Source organism: Hoplias malabaricus, chromosome 9 (genome assembly GCF_029633855.1).
Source record: "Hoplias malabaricus isolate fHopMal1 chromosome 9, fHopMal1.hap1, whole genome shotgun sequence".
NCBI classification, from domain to species: Eukaryota; Metazoa; Chordata; class Actinopteri; order Characiformes; family Erythrinidae; genus Hoplias; species Hoplias malabaricus.
The window spans coordinates 39,076,836-39,092,619 of NC_089808.1; the positions used below are offsets into that span (position 1 = coordinate 39,076,836).

The 15,784-nt window shown below is 43.4% G+C and overlaps 1 protein-coding gene across 1 annotated transcript; it reads right to left on the reverse strand.

The window, feature by feature from the left end:
• Positions 1-2,776: 2,776 nt before the first annotated feature.
• LOC136707305 (uncharacterized protein KIAA0040) lies at positions 2,777-15,437 on the reverse strand. Its single transcript, XM_066681292.1, has 2 exons — positions 15,298-15,437; positions 2,777-7,655 (listed from the first exon to the last, which is right to left on the reverse strand). The coding sequence occupies exon 2, from the start codon at positions 6,702-6,704 to the stop codon at positions 6,366-6,368; it is 339 nt and encodes a 112-aa protein (XP_066537389.1). The 5' UTR covers positions 6,705-7,655; positions 15,298-15,437; the 3' UTR covers positions 2,777-6,365.
• Between the last annotated feature and the right edge of the window lie 347 nt (positions 15,438-15,784).

Here is a 15,784-nt window from a genome sequence, read left to right on the forward strand (position 1 = left end):
GTTGAATACTGTGGATATCACCTTTAAAAGAGACATGATAAACAGATCCTTCATTGACACTGTGAAACAACCCCCCCCAGTCATTTTTCTGTGCTCTCCCCAAGGCAGAGAACACAAGATAAAACGAGTCGTTCTGATCCTGCTCTGCTTCTGACGTCAAGTGCAGAGACTTTAGAATGGCCCCGCCCCCTCAACTGAGTCTGTCCAATCACAGACGTTTATGTGAGAGCACAAAGGCGGGGTTAAACGCAGTAGAACAGACACAACGAGCGCGGAGAAATAAGAGCACTGAGTAAAAACAGAGAAGAAAGAGAACAGAGTGAAAACGGCTAAAAACCAGAGCTTCTGCTCCTCGCTCCTCACTGCTGTGCGCTCGGGGTCGGGGTGAACAGAGAGCGGCTCATTATCATTTAAAGGAACAGGTGCTGAAAGGCGTTCTGAACAGGGCTGTTTACACAGGGGGAGAACACTGCTGTGGGGCTCAGAGGTGAACAGTCCAACCTTAAATGGGGCATCAGTTTTATTTTTGTACTTCCGCTCGACCTTAAATAGTGTGACAGTTACCGTCTGTTCCCCTCTCACTCTTAGTCACTGTGTCATTGAGGTGTCAACATTTCTCTCTCTCTCTCTCTCTGAGGCAGTCAAAGGTTTCACTTCTCTTAGTGAGTTCCTCATCTGGACAGATGTTTCCTCCTCTCTCATGATGCCATGCAGATTAAACACTATCTGAAGTTCATAATAAAACAGTTTCCCTCTCAGTGGTGTGTGGTCCGGTTCAGCGGTCTGCTGTGGGGCAAATATATGTGTCAAAATAGTTTGTGTCTTAAATTAGAACATACTTCCCCTCTCCATCACAGTGGAACAGAGTTCTGTTTCTTAGTGAAACGTCTGTGACCTGCTTTGGTCCAAACCCCACGAGCCCCACAGCAGTGTTCTCCCCCTGTGTAAACAGCCCCTGTTCAGAACGCCCGCTTTCAGCACCTGTTCCTTTAAATGATAATGAGCCGCTCGCTGTTCACCCCGACCCCGAGCACACAGCAGTGAGGAGCGAGGAGCAGAAGCTCTGGTTTTTAGCCGTTTTCACTCTGTTCTCTTTCTTCTCCGTTTTTACTCAGTGCTCTTATTTCTCCGCGCTCTTTGTGTCTGTTATACTGCGTTTAACCTCGTCTTTGTGCTCTCACATAAACATCAGTCCAGCGCTGTGATTGGACAGACTCAGATGAGGGGGCGGGGCCATTCTAAAGTCTCTGCACTTGACGTCAGAAGCAGAGCAGGATCAGAACAACTCATTTTATCCTGTGTTTTTTGACTTAGGCAAACTGACTGGGGTCTTGTTTCACAGTGTGTGTGTTGGCATGTGCAATACATATTATGATATCATGGGTTAGAATATCATAAGGTTGTTTAATGCATTTTGACTTGTTCCAGTGGCAGAGCATTGGCCTTGATTTGAAGCATCATTCCTTGAAACAAAGGACATTGTCGTCCACCTCTCTTCATAAAATTACTTACATCAAGCAAAATGGTTCAGAAACAGGGCGAATAAGCTTTGAATATTCATACAACATCCTCATACTGAGATATATAAGATCATACTCTCTATCAGATCATGAACTGAGTGTTTCTCCTGCGCACCGTTGTCTACCCTCTGTTTCCACACCCCTCTCTGGTCTCTCAGACGTCTGGACTGAGTCACTGTTTACTTTGGGCCTCGTCACTGTTTCCTTTCGTCAGCAGCAGGAGCCGGAGCCAGGGGAATGAGGCTGAACAAGGCCCTGTTTGTTTGGGTGGAGTGGGTGGGTGTGGGGGTGTGTGTGAGTGTGTTATACTTACAACTCACACTGCTCTGTGACTGTGGTGAGAACCTCCTCTTTGGCTCTTGATCATCGACAAAACCTGTGACTATAAACAGTTATTTCTTTGCAGATTGGCTTCTGAAACACTCAGTAAATCAGTCAGTTGTTACAGTCAGTGGATACCTGCTCATCTAATGGTAATTAATAGATTATTCAGCCCTCTTTGCTGCAGTAAGAGCTTCCACTGTGATAGAAAATCTTTTTTAATGTTGAAAACATTAGTGAGGCACTGGACGATTAGTTCTGGATGTCAAACACCACTTCAGCCCATCCCCACTAGCTGACGCTGCATCGGGCATGGCGACTTCAAGCTCATAACCAGCAGCTCCAGAGTGTCCCGTTTAAGGCTTGGGCATCTGGAGGACACCAACCCACACACTGAGAAACAAGACCACCCCAGTCGGTTTAGTGTGTGCTGCCAAATTCTGAATATACAACGGATAAACCGAGTCGTTCTGATTCTGCTCCGCTTCTGACGTCAAGTGCAGAAACTTTAGAATAGCCCCGCCCCCTCGTCTGAGTCTGTCCAATCACAGCACTGGACCCACGTTTATGTGAGAGCAAAAAGACGAGGTTAAACGCAACAAGACACAACGAGCGCGGAGAAATAAGAGCACTGAGTAAAAACAGAGAAGAAAGAGAACAGAGTGAAAACAGCTAAAAACCAGAGCTTCTGCTCCTCGCTCCTCACTGCTGTGCGCTCGGGGTCGGGGTGAACAGCGAGCGGCTCGTTATCATTTAAAGGAACAGGTGCTGAAAGTGGGTGTTCTGAACAGGGCTGTTTACACTGATGTGTGGCTCGTGGGGTGAGAGTATTCAGCCTTTATCCAGTTTCACACAATGCCTCAAGGCTTTGAAGATTATTACCAGGTACAAAAAACCCAAACGGTCAGTGGAAAAATACTTTTATTTCAGTTTCTGTTTCTCGTAAAAGACTCAACCCGTTATTTGCTGCATAGTGAGACAATGGAGAGAATAAAAAAAAACCCATGTGTCATAATGTAATAATGACAGCACATTCATAAACACTCACCCTCAAAGAAAGATTTAATGCAGAACTCCAGACCTCAGATCGCCCCTGTCCCTAGAACACGTCCCTGACCCTCACTGAAGGAGGTGAACGAGAACATCTTACGCGGGCCCAAAATTCAACACAAAATATGTGTCAGAATATACCTCATGGGCAACGTTTGTAGACACAAGCTGTTCCTGCATCGAAATGAAACAGCCTCGATATTGAGGAAGCTAGTGTCTACAGCTGTGCACATGTGGTGCATTCTCACACATGTTTGTGTTAAATCTCAGTGGTGGATGAAGTGCACACATCATGAACTGAGTGAAAGAACAGATAAAAAGTAAAAGTAGAAGTCCTCAGATTAGATTTTGACTCAGTAAAAGCCTTCAAATGCACTGAAATATCAAAAGTAAGAGTATCATGATTTTATTACAGCTCTAACGTCCTATTATCTGTTCTGTTACATCATCGTTACAGTCGTTATCATTGTTACAAAGTCGACTCATTTCAGGTAAAAATACTTCAGAGTCACTCTTGGTTTCACCGATATTTCAATACAGTGTCATTAAGGCAATCTGTGCCCATTAGATAGAACCCAACTGCTGTGAAATTACACTTCGCGAAACAGCCGTTTTGGTTTAAGGTCAATGGGCAACTTAGATACAATTTTAAGTTTGATAAAAAGATGTAGGCCTTTGATCAGGAATAACCTGTGTAGGACTGGAACTCCCTCCAGGGTGTGTTCCCGCCTCGCGCCCAGTGATTCTCCGAAGGCTCTGGACCCACCGCCGTCCTGAACTTGATAAGGGTTACAGACAATGAATGAATGAATGAACATGAACAAAGTCGACAAATCAGGGAAAGAGTTTAGAATAAATTCACAGAAAAGATGCGTGATGAGGCCAGGACCCCTGCGGCAGGTTCTGATTCGCCTCCGTCCGTTTGGCACACGACCCTCTTTAACTGTAATCTGATTGGTGCCATTACACGATTCTTTGATTTCAAAATTGTAGTTTTTTATGCATGCAGGAGACTTAAGTACCGACAGATTTCTCGTAAGACATTTGAGTTTGAAATATAGTGAAGCTAAACTTTTGAAGTGAAGGTACATGTACTTTGGTACTGTCCACACACCACACACACATGAAGTTCTCCTGAGTGAGAGAAGGGTCAAGGACATTTGGAAGAGACAGGGGTGATCTGAGGGCTGTAGAGTTGATAGACCTTGCGATGTAAACACAGGGATGTAGAGTGTTTGCGTGTGAGGTGGATGATCGGAGAGAAACTTGAGGACACTCTTTTGGATTTCTTTCAGTGGTGGTGAATGGAAACCAGACATCCCTATGTGTACATCACACGTCCAGCATTTTATTTCCTCTCCACCATCAGCAGTAACCTCCACCAATCTTCAGAGCTTCATATGGAATTCTTATGATGATGGAGAACAGTAGGAAACATGGAATAAACATATTTGGGGCCTGTGTTTCTTAAAATATATAAATGTATTAGTCTACAATGTAGTAACACAAAGTCTCAGACATCAGCGGTGTGTTCACAAACATGTCACAAATTCATGGAGTAACTTTCTGAAATTAACTTTTGGTTCCATTCACCACCACAGTTTCAGACTCCTCCTGAGGGAGGGGGTCGTGTCTGAGTTGAGCGATGCTGACGTTCCTCAGTTTGCCTGGTTTTAAAAGGCAGTGTAGACATGTTCTTTGCAGAAATTGTCAAATTGTCACAGATTTCTAGTTATCTCCAAACACTGCCATTATTCTAGCGAGCGAATGTTAGCGTACAGGTGTCCTGTTAAAGTCATCACATATTTCTTCCCTCAAAGGTTGTTTAAAACATGATTAGTTACCAGGTACTTTAATGTCAATACTCTGCCTCCTAAGGCACCGACTCTTGAGATGATAAAACCAGCTAGGCATCGAGGACACCACCTTCTGTTTCTCTAGAATGATGCACTTCACACCAAGCCATACCCACTCTCCATCACTCTATAGATATATATCATACACTCTGAAAAGGGTTCTTCAGTGAGTTTCTCTATAGCTTCACTAAAGGACCATGAACACACAAAGACTCATTTCCATGGTTAATGTTTTCTTCTGCTCACGTACAAATCTCTACATAGCCTTGCTCCTTCCTAACGTTCTGACCTGCTGATTCTCTGCAAAGCAACTCGCGCTTTCAGGTCTTCCTCTGCTGGTTAACTCACTTACATGTGTATGTTGACCGTGTTTTTTCTGGGCTGGCTCCCTGACTCTGGAACTCTCTTCCCTCACATTTCAACAGGGCAACTCTGTCCCTCTGTGTTTAAGTCTAAACTTAAAGCTGGTCTCTTGTCTACTGCTTACAACTGTTCCCAATCTTAAACCAATCCTCTGCCAAATCGTACTATGCTCTGGTTTGTGATGCTATGATCCTGTGATTGTGTTTTCAGGTCTGTCTTTACTGTTGTATTTTGAAAACCTGTAAGCGACTTTGAGACCTTAAGAAGTGCTGTATAAGTACAATTTAGTTTTTTTGTTACATATAATTATAGTTAAAATATTTAATGTTTTCTCTCATCATTTTTGGTAACTGTATAGTATTAAAAATGATATTTGTCATTTTATTTAGTGAGAAATAACTTAAAAATGAAGTATGAATACATTACGTTCACTGAAAACAGGTTCTGCTGTTGCTATGATGTGAAGTTTGTAACAATAGAAGAACCTGATTTGGTGCTAAACAGAACCATTTAAAAATGATTAAACATCCATCTGAAAAATACTTTCCCAATGTAAAGAACCCTTAAAGCATGTAAATGATTCGCTGAGTGTTCATAGCTCTACACAGAACTATTGTTTTCACTGATGAACCCTTGAAGACCGTTATTAAGAGTGTATAGATGAAGCTAGTCATGTCTTTTTAGGACACTGCACATAAGTTACACACATAGACCCATGTACACTTCTCCCCCACGTTACGGCTTGGCCACAGTTGTAACACTCCTTCCAAAGACCTTAGAAACAAATTGAACTGGACGGTGTCATTTCATTTTCCCATTCTTTAAAACTTCTTCAGTAACTTCAGTGCAATTCTTAGTACCTTTAATACAAGTACCAGGCTGTAAATCAGGAGCTACAGAATAAGAGTACTCCGTAATATCTCTGTACTTTCTCCTGGACAATGATGAACGACAATGAGTTGGAGACTCTTGTGTCTCCTGTAGCTCACGTGTTTCTCCAGAGTCTAAATATATCCCATGTGCTTTCTCTTGAGTTTGAGTGGTGGGCAAGTGATATATCATTTGAGATAATAACACTTCTGTTCATCTTTTTTATCCAGCCCTCTCAAACCACTCAGTTTTCATGCTGGACATGTGACTGATCTCCTCTTAGCTTGATGAGTTTTGTCAGAGGAGCATCCAGTGTCTCCTGAGCCGTCAGTGAGAAATAACTGAGCAAAAAATAAATACACAGTTCATCCTATGGTACAGGGAGTTAGACCATGCTCAGGGCCATTCTGTCTGGAGTCATGGGGTCAGTTTTGACAGATATCCACAGGTCGTCCTCTGCCTGTCCGCCGTTCTTCTTGCTCTTCTTCTTTTTCTTCTTTTCCGACGAGTTGCCTGAGACGGTAGTACCACCCCTGCGGCAACAGCACACCTTGCCATGGTGACAGCAGCAGCAGTGGCAGCACACCACCAGTGAGGTGAAGAGAACAATGAGAGGAAGAGCGAGCAGCACCACCAGACACACCGAGTTGTAGATGCCTTCGTTGTGTTTGGACCTGGCCATCTCCCACAAGTCATTGAAAAAATTTATGATTTGCTCCTTCATGGTTCAAGCAAGTTCCTTTGCGTTCTTGGGGCTCAGTTATTTTTAAGTGGCTAATTTCGCCACTTGTCAAAAAGAAAACGGGGATCCCTATGAAAATATCTCAACTCTCACAAGCCAAGTTTAACCCTGGTTCAGTTTCGCTTTTCTGATACAGGAGCTCATTCCAACCTAGAGATCTGTCCAAGCAAGTACTTAATGAAGAATGATGAGCTGTTACATTCTGAACAAAAGACAAGCCCTGAAAACACCATTTGTCGAAATGAAAAAGGGGATCCCTCAACTCTTGAGCAAGTTTACTCAAGCAGCCAAGTTATTGGGCTATGTAGACTCAGTTCTTGAAAAAAAAAATGTTGCGTAGAAGATCTGTGGCACTCATCACGCCTGAAAGGGACATCCCAGTCAGAAAATTCTGATGTTGGTCTTCCAGCCCAAGTCTAGTTCTACACTTCTTCGCTCAACTTTAGGCTGGTATCTCTTCTGAAGTAAAGAGTCATTCCATCAGGAGAGGGTAGTTCCACATAAGAGCCAAGTCTTTATTTCACCTTTTGTCAAGAGGCAAAAATGCATTCCAATGGGAAAATCCTTCCTTCCAGGCCAAGTCTAGCTCAGCTTCTACACATCCTTGCTTAATTCCAAACTGGCACCTCCTCTGAAGAAAGGGAACATCCCATCCTGAAGAACCATCAGATACAAGCAGGAGTTACTGAGCAAGATGTTAGAGCCTCATTAGCTCGATCTGAAGACTCTTGAAGGCTCTGAAGACCAAATAACTGTTTACACTTTGAAATACAGGACTTTTTTGATGATTCAGATCTTGCAACAGGAAGGACAGGAAAGACCCTGGATTCGCAAGCCTTGGGTCCAGTCTGGTATCACTTCCTCCTGAGACTCCAAATCTATATTTGTCCCTTCAGCTTTGACTCTGAGTGAAATGATGGAATGGTGGCATTTCTGCAGAGAGAGAGAGAGAGAGAGAGAGAGAGAGAAAGAACAGAAAGTGAGCTTGCTGAACCACAGATTCCCAGGTGTCTACCTCCCCCTGTTAAGTGTCTTCTTTAGTCTATCTCTCATTAAACTTGCAGGTGACAGTCAAGGCTCAGCTGTCTGAGCACAGTAAGGTTAAGCAGGCTGGACTCCTCTGAAAGAGCACACTTAATAAGGAGGCATGAATAACAATCGAGACAGGTCATGAGCTCAAGTTCACCGCCCCCCCCCCATTTAAGCCCTGTGTGCCTTACATGACTTTCAAAGTACTAACAGATTATAAGTACACTTTGCATCTTACAGTTTTCGGCAGTAACTAGGTGTCATAAAAAGATTTAATGCAACCCTAACCCTAACCCCATGATGAAGAAAAACAAGAAAACAAGAGACACCACCTTAATATATCTGCAGTGTCTCATTAATTCCTCTTCAATATCCCTGTAGTCTTTTTGATATCTTTGTAGTACACATTAATATCTTATTGTCTGTTTATATTTCTGTGGAGTCTTATTAACATCTCTGTAGTTCCTCCTTAATTTCTCTGCAGTGTCTCCTTTAAATGTCAGTAGTTCAACCTTAATATCTCTGATATTCCAGCTTAATATCTTAGTATCTTCGAGTGTCTCCTTAACATCTCTTTAGTTTCACCTTAATATGTAGTGACTCCTTAAAATCACTCACTCACTCAAAGAAACATTTTTTTTTTGCAGTGATTGAACTGTGACCCAGTCACTGAGGTCACTGCCTTCTTCTATGTGTGTGTGTGTGTGTTCAGTGGGTTAAATAATGGAGGGTTCTGGTGTCTCATTGTTGTGGGTGAGTTCTCGACAGGAGGAGCATGTTTTTTTTTTTAAAGTGACACATAATTGTGAGATGTAATCAATCAGCAGTTTGTTCTCACTGGAGGGTTGTGTGTGTGTTTTGTAGGCCGGCAGAAAGCGAGGTGTGACAAGCCAACATCCTGCCTCTCGTTTCAAAACAGGAAACCACTCGGCATCTCAACAACTTCACGCCTCCAAACCAGAGCTTCGGGGCTGTACAGATAACTTTCATATTCACCGTAATCACATTTCTGAGCTTCTTCAGCCAGCAACTGCAACAAAGATATTATTAAGATGGAGACTTCATTAATCTGGTTAATATTTAATATATTTAATTATGAAAATGAAAACAGGAACATGCTTTTACTGTCAGTGCACAGCAGTACAACAAAACTGTGTCTCTACATTTGCCCCATCAGTGAACAGACACTCACTACAGCACTAGGAACAGTGAACACACACACACACACACACACACACACACACAAGCACACAGAAGAGAGTGCAGCTATCTCCAACACTCCAGCGGTTGGAGGTGCTTTATTCCTTCACTCCCCCACAGCTGTCGATGTTGAGGGAGGAGACAGCTCTGTTCCTTCACTGCCCTCTCTTAGCCCTTTTCCACCAACTTAGTACCAGTTTGTCTCCCATTCACAAACCAAACTTGGAACCGTGTGGTTATGCTAACAGTCACCATTAGACTGTCACAAACATATTATAAGTCAAGAAGAAGTCATTGAAAATAACTGTCTCTCGGTCATAGATTGAGTCATAGATGATGTTTTCAGGTGAAGTCGTCATAAGGGAACTGGGTAAAGATAATTATCCACCAGTCATCAGTTTCAAACAAAGATTTAAGGCTATACACAAATATATATAGTGTCTTCTGGGTGGTGTCCTGTGTCCCTTATGAAGGACTAGAGGACGAAGGGGCTGCCTGCACTAATGTAGATCTACACAAAGGAGCATGCTAGTGTCAGTCCCTGTCAAACAACTGTTTGTGTGGGCGGAGCCAAATAAATTATTAAAAAAATAAAGAAGCCAGTGTTTTGAGGCTTGTTTTTTTTTTACTGTTCACCACTAAATGGTGTGTTTGGAACTGCTGTATAAAATTGGGTGGAGATGTTTATGCTTCTTTAAGTCACATTTATCTTTTGAGGCGTGGTGAGTTTAGCCTCATGTGCAGCTGCTCCAGAGCCTCCTTGGTTTCCTGTGGAGCTTATGCACACTGAGTGGGCACAGATGAATGTCTGTGCCTACAGTGAGTGGAGGTCGGAGGAGCTGGACTCCCTTATTTTCAGAGGCGTCTAACCCCTGGAGATGTGGTGTATGCCAGCTGTTCCACAGAAGGCTCCTTCTAAGGAATGTTGGGCTCTTTCCGAACTCTCATTCCAGCTCCTCGGGAATGGTAAACAGGAAAACTACGAACGGAGCACAAAGCCAGGATGGGCCTCAGAAATGCACTCACAATAAATACATACATGCCTCACCCTGAAACTATTACAGTAACCTGGCTCAGAGTTTGTTCTTCTTCACCAGCTGCAAACTGTAACAAACTCTTACTGCTCAAATGTGTCTTACTGATGTCTCACTAGACTAAACAGTCATTCTCCTAAGTCTTCTACCAAACCTGAACAGGTTGTGAGCACTGGTGGAGCTCTGTCTTTAGTTCAGCTGCAGATAAACCGGAGTGTTATTATCTCAGCACTGAGCCCAGTGTGAGACAACCACTGAGACTTCCATTCACACTCATGAGGAGACACAGGGGATATTCCTGGTATCTTTCCCTCAGGAGAAACATCTGAGCAACATGAGACACAAGCTACAGTCTCCACCATATATTCATCTGATCCCAGTGCCATCTAGGAGACACCAATGAGATATCAAGTCGTTGAGATATCAAGAAACGTCTGAGCAGCAGGAGACACAAGCTACAGTCTCCACTATATATTCATCAGATCTCAGTGTCATCCAGGAGACACTACCGAGAAATTAAGGAGACACTAATGAGACATCAGGTTCTTGAGATATCAAGAAACGTCTGAGCAGCAGGAGACACAAGCTACAGTGTCCACCATTTATCCATCTGATCTCAGTGTCATCCAGGAGACACTACTAAGAAATTAAGGAGACACTAATGAGATATCAAGTTCTTAAGATATCAAGTTCTTGAGATATCAAGAAACGTCTGAGCAGCAGGAGACACAAGCTACAGTGTCCACCATTTATCCATCTGATCTCAGTGTCATCCAGGAGACACTACTAAGAAATTAAGGAGACACTAATGAGACATCAGGTTCTTGAGATATCAAGAAACGTCTGAGCAGCAGGAGACACCAGCTACAGTCTCCACCATTTATCCATCTGATCTCAGTGTCATCCAGGAGACACTACTGAGAAATTAAGGAGACACTACTGAGATATCAAGTTAGACCGACAGTGATATTAAGGTGAAATTACAGAAATATTAATACAGAAGTACAGAGATAATAAAAAGACATTAAATAATTATTAAGGTGGTGGTACAGATTATTACAGTATTACAGAGGCACACCAGAGACATTAATGTGTAACCACAGAGAGATTAAAGAGACACTACGGAGACATTAGGGAGACATCCCTCAGCTCTGGAAAGTGTGCTCAGACCCGTGTGAGGGTTAACAGCTGGCCTTAAACCTGGAACAGTGACCTCATCTGAGGCTATTAAACCTAGTAAGGTATTATTTACATAAAGGAAAAGGCCCCTCCAGTGGGTTTAAAGCAACATAGATCAGTCCTCTTCACTGCCTGGTTTTACTGAGCATGACCTGCTTCTAGGAGCATCACCATCGTCCTTCTCCACAGATGTTTCCTTTGTTCTTTATGTCGTGCTCTAATTTACGGCAGCACTTCATTACATCCAGTTCTACAACACAATATAATATACACCGCAGTCATGCTGTAAGACCTTACATTTGTGACTTGTGTTGTTTTTTTAAATATTAAATAATATTATAAAATAATATAATATAAAATATCCACGTGTGAGATGCCAAACACAGCATTAAGTTCTGACTGTTAGCACTCCTCAGCCCCTTGCAATGCCCCTGTGCCAATTTTCAAAATAAAGTCTACCTAGACTTTATATCATTTATAAAGTGATATGAAAATTAACTCAAATTATGGCTCTTGTTTGATTAAGCAGTGGTTCTCCTCTGGTGGGTTGTGCTGTTTTGTCCATATGTTTTTTGACATGCCTAGCTATCTGATGTTGCACTTTTTATTTTGACAGATGTGTGTAAACGTCATGCAGCAGGGTAGCATTGCCATAGCAACGCCAGGCTGTTTTTGGGAAAACTAATTTACGTTTTTTTGAAATCTGTAAAAATGTGTTGCCACTTTGCTGTAGACCCTAGATATTCCTTGTGCACCGAGTTGAAAAATTGGTAGATGGAGTGGAAAAAGCTTCACTCATGTGTCACTGCTCTCCGTGCAACCAATCAGAAGAAGGGGCTGTGCCAACATGCATCTGAGGGAAGGTGCCATGAACCTGGAATTTAAGGCGGGAGGAAAAGTTCGAGAGACAGTATCTGTGCCTGTGCAGCAGCTATTTTTCTTCACAAAGCGAAAGTCAAGTCAGTGTCTTAGTCGTGCTTCCAGTTCCACCTTAAACGCCTGAAAGTGCTGTTGATATTCTCCATTCTGTTTTCTTTGCTAAAATGTATCCAGACGGACGTGGAGGAGTTTCTCTCTGTCTCTTCCAAAAGCAGACCAGTAAATATGGCTAAAGTTAGTCTTCTGTCCTTTTTTGTGTGTGGTGCGTTGTGGTGTTGAACTTCCTGCCCATAAACAGCACCCAACAAACCCAACAGCTATTGGTAACAGAGTGGATGTTTGGAGACCACAGGGGAGTGAGTGTGGGTCACGAGGTGAGGTCGGATGAGGACCACTGTTAGGAACTGCCAGGCCTTTAAACACAACAACACACTGTCACCTGTTCAGGCTCACATCTGGATTCATAAGGCTCTGTGCCTGTGAGAGACAGAACCAGTTTATTTCTTTACATTCGCTGTTATTATGTATGATTCTTTTTTACACATTGTTATTTACTAATTATATTTTCTTATTTAAGGCGGCACTGTAGAGCAGCAGGTAGTGTCTCTGTCACAGCTCCAGTGACCTGTAGGTTGTGGGTTCGAGTCCCATTCCGGGTGACTGTCTGTGAGGAGTGTGGTGTGTTCTCTCTGTGTCTGCGTGGGTTTCCTCCGGGTGACTGTCTGTGAGGAGTGTGGTGTGTTCTCTCTGTGTCTGCGTGGGTTTCCTCCGGGTGACGGTCTGTGAGGAGTGTGGTGTGTTCTCTCTGTGTCTGCGTGGGTTTCCTCCGGGTGACTGTCTGTGAGGAGTGTGGTGTGTTCTCCCTGTGTCTGCGTGGGTTTCCTCCAGGTGACTGTCTGTGAGGAGTGTGGTGTGTTCTCCCTGTGTCTGTGTGGGTTTCCTCCAGGTGACTGTCTGTGAGGAGTGTGGTGTGTTCTCCCTGTGTCTGCGTGGGTTTCCTCCGGGTGACTGTCGGTGAGGAGTGTGGTGTGTTCTCCCTGTGTCTGCGTGGGTTTCCTCCGGGTGACTGTCTGTGAGGAGTGTGGTGTGTTTTCCCTGTGTCTGCATGGGTTTCCTCCGGGTGACTGTCTGTGAGGAGTGTGGTGTGTTCTCCCTGTGTCTGCATGGGTTTCCTCCAGGTGCTCCGGTTTCCTCCCATGCTCCAAAAACACATGTTGGTAGGTGATTGGAGACTCAAGTGTCCATAGATGTGAGTGTGTGAGTGAATGTGTAAGTGTGTGTCAGCCTGTGTAGGACTGGTGCCCCCTCCAGGGTGTATTCCTGTCTTGCGCCCAATGATTCTGGGTAGGCTGCAGACCCACTATCGCTCTGAACTAGATAAGGGTTACAGATAATGAATGAATTTTCTTATTTAAAAACAAAAATGCAGTGTTGTGGTTTTTGCGGATGAAACGGTCTAATAACACTTCGATTCATTTTAAAAGGTAAATTTAAACTGAGTTAAGCGCTCGGTTTAACCTCGTAAGTCAAGGTATAACTGTACGATGATAATGTTTTTTAAACGATATCGTAAAGCAGTGATCACACACTCCACTCCACAGACTCTTCTCCATATCGTCACTGTCCAATTAAAAACCATGTATCTCCGTGTTTCTGGATGTTTAGTTACTTCTTCATCTGAACACTCAGAGCAGCTGTCCTTCACACTGTGTGAAAGTCTCACGATGAACGGACCACAATTACTCTAAATATATAATCTTTATACATTGACTTCCACTGTTTTGGAGATACATGTATTTCTTTGGACAGTGGCGAGATATACTGACACCTAATGGTCTGGATGAATCTGAATGAATTCTGTACTTGATGCTTTCTTTAAGGGGACCCTCTCAAAGCGGTTTATTCAGGGATGTCACAGCTGTTATATTTTTTTTCTGATGAGAACTGCCCTTTAGAAACAACAGAAACATGAGAAATAATCAAGAACATTATTCGTTCATTTCCGCTGTGACAGAGACCGGAGATAAGCTCATTAGCAGGTTTTTCCATCAAGTGAGTTTTTGCACAATATAAAAATACGCACAAAAAAAAAACTTGAATAGAAAAACACCCAAATATCAAAAAAGAGATTAATGCTGAGACGAGGTGGAAACGTTTGACTGAAGAGCAAAGGCAGAAAAGGGTGATGGAAAAGGGGTTTTCGAATAAATGATGAGGTTTCAGTTGGTTTACACACCGCTACTGCACATGTGACACAGCGCGCGCCGGAGCCCTGGACTGACTCCGCAGCCACAGGCTTTCAACAGACTCCCCCCGACTGTCCTTCCTCTTCTCTCCTCTCCACACTTTACCACACTGTTCTCACACCAGTGCCTGAGCTTCTCATTATAGCTCTTCAAGCTCCACACACAGAAACTCCCTACAAATAAATAATAAATCAAGCTTTTTGATACAGTGTGTTTCTGTTATAAACAGCTGTAGAATTGATTCTAATCAAAGCAAATAACAAACAAAGATCTCCCCCTCATTTCAGTGCTGTCCCTGGTCACAGAAACCCTACATCCTCTGAAGTGTATTCTCAGACGTGTAATAGAAGGAAACATTACTTGTTTTGCATTTTCTTTTTGCTGATATTTGTGAACGTTTTGGATGGAAGCCCAGCTACTGCAAATGAAAGTTGGGTTTAGTCATTGCGAGCACACAACTGAACAGAAACTCTGTAACTCACAGCGGGCGGAGATCCGATTGTTGTTTGTCAAAGAAAGTAAAGATCAGTATCAATACGGATGATTAACTGTAATTTTACACACACAAACACATCTAATACATGAAATAAAGTACTTTCTGTGCATGTTAGAAAACCTCTACAAACCGTGTAGCATTAAAGAACCATCCTTGACTCCGCTAGGTCTCCAAACCCAGCGTGGCCCTTCTGGGTAAAATCATGACTGCTGTAAACATTAAAAGACCCTGAGTCCAGGCCCCTTCAGTTCAGTCCTGAGTGAGGGAGCTCTGGCCAGTGGCACAAGAGCTGAAGTGTGGACCGCTCTGTTCTCCTTTTACTGGCCCAATCTGGTCTAAAATACACAGTGTCAGCCCTGGAGAGGAGCAGAGACCTCAGAGGAGAGAGTGGAGACCTTCACTCACTGAGCTACTCCAGTAGAAGTCATTTAGAACAACTCAGAAATACACATCTGTAAATATTTCGTAATTAAGCACATGTTCTGGGGTAAATGTAAATGGTTACTACTCACCTCTGGACAGCTGTGGGTCGTATGATCCCTCCACCAGGTGCAGAAGATACTGAGACAACCCCCAGAAGAGGTCAAACTCCATCAAACTCCATCAGCTGCTCTGCTCTGACCCTACTGGCCTGTGGAGATCTCAGCAAGGAAACACACTAAAGTCCTCTGCGTAGACAGACTCTCTCTCTCTCTCTCTCTCTCTCTCTCTCGCTCAAACACACACACATTCTTGAGGGCACATTATGCGCTCAACTTGCCTGTGATGTCATGGGAGCAGAGAGCGAGGGAGGAGAGAGCGAGGGAGGAAGGGAGGAAGGGAGGGAGGGTGTGTGGTACACTGAAGGAGGTTTATCGAGAAAACACTTCTCAAACGGCGTGGATGTCTCTTGTTTCTCTTTCTGAGACAGTTGTGAGAACACAGTGGAAACATTTGTAGACTGTTTTTCTACTTGTGAGAGATTTCTTCCAGCGAAAGGGTCTTAATCAAACGGCAGAT

Bases quoted from the DNA above. Each gene is read 5' to 3' on its own strand.
- LOC136707305 (XM_066681292.1), bottom strand. From the start codon at position 6,704: ATGAAGGAGCAAATCATAAATTTTTTCAATGACTTGTGGGAGATGGCC.